A 9,482-nucleotide genomic window follows, 5' to 3' on the forward strand; every position below is an offset into this window, starting at 1 on the left:
CACACGTTCTATTAGCTATCAATTGTTTGCATGCCCAGAGGATTTGAGTCGAGTCTTTATCTCCTGGTTTGTATGTACAAATCTAGGAGCTATGCAAATATTGTGTTATTAAAACACCCAAAACTCTGCAGATACTGTATAATCTTTCTTAAATGGCTATTTTATGGTTCTTAAAGGGACGGGTCCGCAAAAATTTGAATGAATTTACTCCCCCTCATGTCATTCCAAACCGGCATGACTTTCTTTCTTTCGCAGAACACTATAGAAGATATTTTTGTGAACTGTCCCTAAATGCACTCTCTGTTGTTTTGTTTACCAGGAAGTGATAAATCTGTCTGAAGGAAGTACCGTGGACCTGAGGAAGCCCGGAGAGGACGAGGAAGAGGATTATGAGATGGCAGATGATGGCATGGAACCAGAGGAGTGTTTCCCCGACTGTAAGAAAAAGATGCATTGTGGTGAAACCATATCACTGTTGTGTATACAGTGGTACTGAATGGTTAGCTCACACTTTCTACTCTGTGTTTCTGTCCAGTTTGCATGCGACGCTGTACGTGTTGTAATATTAACACAGCACAAGGTCTGGGACAGATGTGGTGGAGGTTGAGGAAGACCTGCTATCAGATTGTGGAGCACAGCTGGTTCGAGACCTTCCTCATCTTCATGATTCTTCTCAGTAGTGGTGCTTTGGTGAGGAATCCAGATTGAACCCATTCATTTACTCTTGACCTCAATCATACATTTAGATTGTAATCAGGCTTCACAAGTTAACCTTAAAGGGATAGTTCACCCAAAAAAAGAATAATTCTGTCATCATTTATTCACCTTTTGATTTCATCCAGAAATGTGTTTCTTCTGTGGAACACAGAAGAAGATATTTTGAGAAATGTCTCAGTGGTTTTGTGTTCATACAGTGGGGTTCAGTCAGTGTTCACAATATCTTGTTTTGTGTTTTGCAGAAGAAATAAAGTCATACGTCTTTGAAATGACATGAGAAGGAGTAAATGATGAAAGAACAAATTGTTTGCTTTGTGAAGTCTAGAATAAATATTCAAAGATGAAATTTGTAGCTGGTCTGATACTCGTGTTTTGACATGTTTTCTTGACAGGCGTTTGAAGACATTTACATAGAGCAAAGGAAGGTTGTGAAGGTGGTGTTGGAATATGCCGACAAGGTCTTCAGCTACATCTTTGTGCTGGAGATGTTTCTGAAGTGGATCGCTTACGGCTTCAAGAAATATTTCACCAACTACTGGTGCTGGCTGGACTTTCTGATCGTAGATGTGAGTGGAGAAATCTTCTCGTGCTGAACGTTTACTGTGTGTGAGCCTTCACTTTGCTGAAACCGAAAGTGAAATGTCAAATAAGAAGCTATTATTTTGCGCTAGCTAATAGCTAAAACAGGAAGTGTACGACCTTGTCTATGAAGTAATGGCAATTTTGAAAATATGAAAACGTATTGTCAGACAGATCCAGATCATATAAACATATACACAAGTGCACGCAAACACACACAAACACATTGAACGGTATCAGTGTGTCTCACCCGATGTCACCTGCTCATCTCACCCACACAGATCTCCACACACACCTCTAATGATAGGGTAAGTTCATAGGTCAAAGGTGAGTAAAGGCTCGAACCACAGGTGCAGTTTTCCTCTCGTCCACTCCGAGATATAAACGCCACCGTCTCTTTCTCTGTCTCAGAAACAATCTAAACAGATTTATTTCACAATGAAATTATTTCAATTTATCCAAATATTATATTTTACGCTGTGTTAACTTGTAATGCCCCCACAGGACCTTGGCTTTTATATCAAAGTATACTCATTTTATCACCAATAATTTTTTATCTGGAGAAGATCAAAATCCTTGAGGACTTTTACTAACATTTTACCAGCATGACGTTTTAAACTTTACAATGAGATCATTCAGTCATTTTACATTTATCAGCATATAGGAAACAAGCTGTTACAAATTACAAAGTGACGCCATTTTTAGCTGAAATCTGCATCCTGGAAAAAAGATTTTCAAGGTGAACACAAAATATTCGACCTGTGCAGGACAATCTTGAATTTTTTCCTTTCTATTTATTTAATAGTTCATTCATTTGTGTAATGTTCTTTAGTTTTTTCTTCTGTTTTGAGCCAACTGCACATTTTATGTTTAAAATATCTTCTTTAGATATGTTGCAGAAACACAATAATATTTATTTTCTTATTTATAAAGAACACACGATTTATGGGACTTCACATTAAATATGTTATCGTTGGTACAAAAAAAACAGTTTGGACTACAAATTCCATAAAAAAAAAAATGATGCTGTTCCAAATCTGTATAAATGTCTTTGTTCTGATGAACACAGAGAAAGATATTTGGAAGACATTTACATTTAGTCATTTAGCAGACGCTTTTATCTAAAGCGACTTACAGAGTTCAGGGAGCAGTAAGCGATATGTCATACAGGAGCAATAATACAATAGGTGCCAATACAAAGTTACTAGTTTCCACAAAAGCTAGACCACTACCTGTTGAGAGAAAGAGAGAGGGTTAGTTTTTTTTTAAGTCATTTGTCAAGTATTCACAGAAGAGTTGGGTTTGAAGTCGTTTTTTGAATGTTGTGAGAGATGTGGTTGACCAGACTGAGTTAGGAAGAATGTTCCACCAGGAAGGAGTTGTGAAGCAGAATGAGCAGGAAAGCGATTTACTGCCCTTATGAGAAGGCAATACAAGACGCCGCTGGTTTGCTGAACGCAGGGATCTTGATGGGGTGTAGGAGGGTGTGAAAGTATGCCGGTGCAGATCCAGTGATAGTCCTGTAGGCAAGCATTAGTGACTTGAATCTGATACGGGCTTCAACCGGTAGCCAGTGGAGAGAGATGAAAAGGGAAGTCACATGAGCCCTTTTGGGCTGTTGGAAGAGGAGGCGTGCTGCTGCATTCTGGACCAGCTGGAGCGGTTTGATAGCATTTGCAGGAAGACCAGCAACGAGAGCATTGCAGTAGACCAACCTTAAGATTACCAGGGCCTGGACAAGGAGTTGTGCCGCATGCTCAGTGAGATAGGGTTTAACCTTTCTAATGTAGAATAAGGCATATCGGCATGACCGCATTGATTTTGCAATGTGATCATTGAAGGACAGCTGGTCATCGAATATGACTCTGAGGTTCCTGGCTGTTTTGTAAGGAGTGATTGTGGGATTGTCAAGTTGGATGGTGAGATCGTGTTGCACCGTAGGGTGTGCCAGAAACAAGAGTAGTTCTGTCTTGGCAAGGCTCAGCTGGAGGTGATGCTATTTCATCCAAGCTAATATGTCTTCTAGGCTGTAATGCGAGCTGCTACAGTGGTATCGTCTGGGTGAAACGAGATGTAGATCTGGGTGTCGTCAGCATAACAGTGATACGAGAAGCCGTGTGCCCGTATGATGGGTCCCAAGGATGTTGTGTAGATGGAAAAAAGCAGCGGTCCAAGCACCAATCCCTGAGGGGCCCCAGTGATCATGTGTGAAAAATGCTTATAACCAGACAGATTTCGCCCCCCATTGACTACCATAGTAGGAAAAAATCGAATGGTAGTCAAATGTCCCAGAACCGTTTGGTGTCCTACATTCTTCAAAATGTCTTCTTTTGTGTTGAACAGAAAAAAAATGATTTCGTAATTTTTCCTACTTTGGGAGTCAATATCTTTCTCTGTGTTCATCAGAACAAAGACATTTATACAGATTTGGAACAAACTCAAAGGTGAGGAAATGATGACAGAATTTTCATTTTTGGGTGAAGTATCCCTTGAACTCAACATGCATATGCATGTAGATAATACATATATTTGAGTATGTGGGTATGTACACTGATTGGCATGTACATATTCACATACGTGTCCATGTTTTGTTGTCATTTCACGTCATTGAAATCCTCGTGTACCTGCAGTCACAGCCCTCCATAACAGAAAAGCAGAAGTGTTTTCTCTTCTATCTCACCTGTTTAATCTGCCTGGAGAATAGAATGGAAACCTAGTAGTGACGTCAATATTATTTAAATATCCCAACAGTGTCTTCTATCAATGTTGTTCATTTATTTATTTTGTGCAGTGTAATTGTTTAATTTAGCCAGATTTGATCATACAAGATGAGCTGTGAGTGCTTTAAAGACTTGATGTCAGGTTTAAATAATGATTTTAGGTCATGAATTGTGGTCAGGTGGTACAGAGGTTTCTCACACGTGTGTGTGTGTGTGTATTTACCCGTCGCAGGTGACTTTGATAAGTTTGGTAGCTAACTCTTTGGGTTACTCCGACTTTGGAGCCATTAAATCTCTGAGGACCCTTCGAGCTCTGAGGCCCCTGAGAGCCCTGTCTCGATTCGAAGGAATGCGGGTAAGTGTTCTGCTTCACCTGAACAAATTGAAACATAAATAAAAACATAAAAGCATATTGAAACTAACTGATACACAAGTTTTATGGAAATTCATCGTTCACAGACAATGTTTCTTCCATCAATGTATTGTATGCCTATAAGTGGAACCATGTTACTATTTAAAAAAAATGGGAACAACACAGTAACACTACAGTCAAAATATGATTATTAATTGTATGATATAATGTCACCGTTTCTGTTGTCCAGGTGGTCGTGAATGCGTTGATCGGGGCCATTCCATCCATCATGAACGTTCTGCTGGTGTGCCTGATCTTCTGGCTCATTTTTAGCATCATGGGAGTCAACCTTTTCGCCGGGAAATTTGGGAAGTGCGTCAACAGGACTGGCTACATCCACAACGCGACCCTGGTCAACAACAAGTCTGAATGCCAAGCCATGAACGACACCCAGTTCTACTGGACCAAAGTGAAAGTGAACTTTGACAAAGTGGGTCTTGGTTACCTCTCCCTTCTGCAAGTGGTAAGTCTTGCTTTTTGGTGTTTAGTTCACATTGTAACATTTATCTAACCCTAAAACAACCTTTGGGAGTCACATTGAGGTTTGTGATGTAACAGCGTTTTGTTGAGGAAGCCAAGAAGCCCAGGGCTTTAACCTTCCATTTACCTTCAGGAAGGGTCTGTTTATCACCATAGGTTGTAATTTCTGTAACCATGGTAACAACATGACTGATGTTAAGTCACACAACACTTTGGTAAATGCGAATATATAAGAATAAAAAGGCAAGTTTTGCTATGTTCAGCTGTCGGAAGCAGAACATAATTCTCTTTTAGATAAAAACGTAAGTATTTCAATGAGTATGTACCAGAATCTTCTGTTTTCCAGGCAACTTTTAAAGGCTGGATGGAAATCATGTATGCGGCCATAGATTCTCGTGGGGTAAGCGTGATCTATTCAAGAACCAAAAGACAGAATTGGCTATTACAGACTAGTCTAAAAAAAAACTTTTTAAGGCTGATTCCATAAAAAAAACATTTAAAATTTCAACAAGAAAAATTATTCTAATTTATTAGAAAACCATGGATGTCCTGATGCTTTAAGAAACCAATACACTTATATGAAGAACCTATACAAATTTGTAATAATTAATATTTTTTATTCAAAGAAACATATTGCCAGATCTAGTGCATATAAATTTTGTATTTATAACCACAAAAACATACACGTATACATATTTAGGAAATATTTACATGTATTAATTCATTTATGTTTACAAATAATTTAAGTTCCATATAAACGTTTATTCATTTGTATATTTTACATTTTTCTTAAATATATGCATGTATGTGAATGTGTTTATAAATACAAAATGAATATGCACAGTACACAGACAAATATTATGTAAACACAAACTTTTATTTTGAATGTGTTTAATCGCGATTAATCGTTTGACAGCCCTAGTTCTTCATAAGAAGTGTGCAATCAAATATTAAACAACCTTAAAAATTTGTGTAAGCTGTTTAGTCCTGAGATTGTTCTTACTTGTGCACCAGGTTGAGGAGCAGCCCGTCAAAGAGATAAACCTCTACATGTACCTCTACTTCGTCATCTTCATCATCTTCGGATCCTTCTTCACCCTAAACCTGTTCATCGGCGTCATCATCGACAACTTCAATCAACAGAAAAGGATGATAGGTGCTGATGATTCATAAACACACATCATTCTTGTTGACATTTAATGTGTTCATGAAAGTAACAGCGGTGCGTGTTCTCTGTGTTAAGGTGGTCAGGATATATTCATGACAGAAGAGCAGAAGAAATATTACAACGCTATGAAGAAACTGGGATCGAAAAAGCCACAGAAGCCAATTCCAAGACCACTGGTAACATTTCTATGAACAACTTCAATGAACTTACAATAGTTGTCAATTAAATGCTAAAATCAAAACCATCAGTATGGTGTTTATATTGGTTGATTCCCCGATAAATATTTATAAAAAAAAACAGTAAAACGTAAGCACAATTTTCTGATTCATGGAGCTACAAAGCTGATGACTTGAATTTTGATTGTTTAATAATGGAGACACACAAAATATGAAATGTTGTGGGTGACAAAACCTGAAGTAAGAACTACATTAATTTACACAAAAAGCAAACTTTAAAAAAGCATTCATTTCTGTCTAGAACATCTTACAAGGCTTCTTCTTTGACCTGGTGTCCAAGCAAGCCTTTGACATCACCATCATGATGCTCATCATACTCAACATGATAACCATGATGGTGGAGACAGACGAGCAGTCGCCTCACATGGAGTCCATCCTCAACAACATCAACCTGGCCTTCATCATCATCTTCACCACTGAATGCCTCATCAAGCTCTTCGCCCTCCGCTGCTACTTCTTCACCGTCAGCTGGAACATATTCGACTTTGTAGTCGTTGTTCTTTCCATCGTCGGTAAGAGACTATGGGGACAAATCAAAGAAGATCAAAGTCATCTTAACATTGCTTACACTTGTTTATACTTAAGGTTTATCCAAATGACTATGATAATAATGACAACGTGTTTCACCTCTTATTGAACACTTATGCTTAAGTGTTAAGCGTACGTTCAAGATAAATTATAACTCATATAGTTTGTCCTACAGCTGTTCACTCATAAGAAAGAAGAAACACAGATACTTCCCTTTTAGATCTCAATTATTTCTCCTAGACATCAGTTAAAGTGATGTAGGGATTAAATGAAGAGCAAACAGAAACTTGTTTAAGTCTCATCTGCGTTTCATCAGATGTTTCTCCTGAGAAAAAAGAATCGGAAATTTGAGAGTTTCTAAAGAGAACTCAACAATGTGTCAAACTGAGCTCAGATTTGTCAAGTCTGCAAACAAAAGTCAACATTATTGAAGATCTCAATATGAACTCATCAAATTGACCCAATTCCAGATCATTTTTATTTCTCTCAAGCCATTTCAGGAGAAATATCTGAGACTAAGTTGATGAAACACAAGTGAAAACTCCAAATCTTCGCATTCTCATGAGCTATGAAAAAGCAACCGCTTGACAATAACATTATACTATGGATAGTCATTTTTGTCACAAAATAGTTTTCAATGAAACCTAAAAGGTTATTTTTACGTTGAATGACAGGCATATATTAATATCTGATGTTTGCTCTGTCTTACAGGAATTGTTCTGGCTGACATAATCGAGAAATACTTTGTGTCTCCGACTCTCTTTCGAGTGATCAGGTTGGCAAGAATAGGACGAGTTCTCCGACTAATACGAGCGGCCAAAGGAATAAGGACGTTACTTTTTGCCTTAATGATGTCACTTCCTGCATTATTCAACATCGGCCTCCTTCTCTTCCTGGTCATGTTCATCTACGCCATCTTTGGCATGGCCAACTTCGCCTACGTGAAAAAGCAAGGCGGGATCGACGACATGTTCAACTTCGAAACGTTCGGGAACAGCATCATCTCCCTTTTCCAGATCACCACGTCGGCGGGTTGGGATAACCTGCTGGATCCCATTCTGAACAATTCTCCAGAAGAATGCAACTCAAACTACGTCAACACCGGCACCAATACGAAGGGCAACTGTGGGAACCCCTCCGTAGGGATAACTTTTTTCGTTAGCTATATCATCATTTCTTTCCTGATTGTTGTCAACATGTACATCGCCATTATTTTGGAAAACTTCAGCGTGGCCACCGAGGAGAGTACGGAACCACTGAGCGAAGACGACTTCGAGATGTTCTACGAGGTTTGGGAAAAGTTCGACTTCGAGGCGACACACTTTATCGAGTACTCCAAACTTTCCAGTTTCGCAGACAGTCTTTCAGAACCCCTGCGTATCGCCAAGCCCAACAAAATCAAGCTCATCCACATGGACTTACCCATGGTGAGCGGAGACAGAATTCACTGCCTGGACATTCTCTTCGCCTTCACGAAGCGTGTTCTCGGAGAGACCGGAGAAATGGACGCTCTGAAACAGCAGATGGAGGAAAAGTTCATGATGGCAAACCCCTCCAAGATATCCCATGAGCCCATTACCACCACACTGAGACGCAAGCAGGAGGAAATATCAGCCGCCATGATCCAGCGCGCCTACAGGGGGCACCTGCTTAAACGTCAACTGAAACAAGCATCATACCTGTATAGACAGATACACAAGAACACACCAGTGGATGAAGAGAACGCTCCGGAACGGGATGGACTTGTCGCCTCTATGATAAAGGAACACTACGGTCAAAGGAAGGTCGAACCCTCGGAGTCTGCGTACTCGGTCTCCTCTCCACCATCTTATGAGAGCGTTACTATGGCTCCTGTTGACCAGTTTCAGGTGTTAATATCTGTGTCTCATGATTCTGAATCCTGTGAACCTCTTAACTCTGAAGAGACGTATGAGGAGACCTTTCTTTAGTAACTCTTTTTTTAAGACTGGTCTTTGTTGGTTTGATTTTAACACACAAAAACATGATCAGGAATAATCTTAAGGCAATGCAAACTAAACGTCACTTTTTTATGTGAGAATATGCAACATTTACAACCTGGACAGACGTCACTGTCAGATCTAATGTGAATAGACGGATGTATCAAGGCACACAAAAAAAACGCATCAATATATCAAAGTGAAGATATACACAAATATATCACAGGTAGAAATTTTACTTCAGCTGGGCCGAAGGCTTCAGATGTGTTGCACATATCATGCTAATAAAAGCACTGTAATATTTTCAACAGCTCCTATATTTCCTATAAAGCTCATATTTTTTCCAAGGATAACAAAATCTAGGTTTCTTTATAAAAACTACAAAAACTCAGGATTAAGTGAGGAATGTTTTTTTTGTGCAAGGAACAAGTGAACAAAAAGCAAGTATGCACGATAATACTACTCCGTTTAATATTTTCTTATGTCATGAACCTACATTTCATAATGTGCATAAAATATGTACATTTATTCATAAAATTAATTAAGAGAAATAAAAGGAGGGATGATGTATGAGCATTTATCAATTTCTGTTTTCAAACAGACTTCGTTGTGTTGTCACAAAGGCAAATTGTGACAAAAAATAAATATATTAATAAACAGATACAAGGCATTTTTCTTACAATG

The 9,482-nt window shown here is 38.8% G+C and overlaps 1 protein-coding gene across 3 annotated transcripts in view; it reads left to right on the forward strand.

The window, feature by feature from the left end:
- LOC130554109 (sodium channel protein type 4 subunit alpha-like) overlaps positions 1–9,106 on the forward strand; it is a 31,363-nt gene extending 22,257 nt beyond the window's left edge. The window contains exons 12-22 of one of the 3 annotated variants that reach the window (XM_057333543.1): positions 320–437; positions 536–690; positions 1,110–1,283; positions 1,578–1,604; positions 4,249–4,371; positions 4,619–4,891; positions 5,255–5,308; positions 5,923–6,064; positions 6,152–6,252; positions 6,554–6,824; positions 7,552–9,106. In XM_057333543.1, the coding sequence (XP_057189526.1) occupies positions 320–437; positions 536–690; positions 1,110–1,283; positions 1,578–1,604; positions 4,249–4,371; positions 4,619–4,891; positions 5,255–5,308; positions 5,923–6,064; positions 6,152–6,252; positions 6,554–6,824; positions 7,552–8,789 (2,676 nt within the window). In that variant the 3' untranslated portion in view covers positions 8,790–9,106. The remainder of the gene's footprint in view (positions 1–319; positions 438–535; positions 691–1,109; positions 1,284–1,577; positions 1,605–4,248; positions 4,372–4,618; positions 4,892–5,254; positions 5,309–5,922; positions 6,065–6,151; positions 6,253–6,553; positions 6,825–7,551) is intronic. The other 2 variants (XM_057333544.1, XM_057333545.1) reach the window with 2 other exon arrangements.
- Positions 9,107–9,482: the final 376 nt, after the last annotated feature.

Source organism: Triplophysa rosa, linkage group LG5 (assembly GCF_024868665.1).
Source record: "Triplophysa rosa linkage group LG5, Trosa_1v2, whole genome shotgun sequence".
Classification (NCBI taxonomy): domain Eukaryota; kingdom Metazoa; phylum Chordata; class Actinopteri; order Cypriniformes; family Nemacheilidae; genus Triplophysa; species Triplophysa rosa.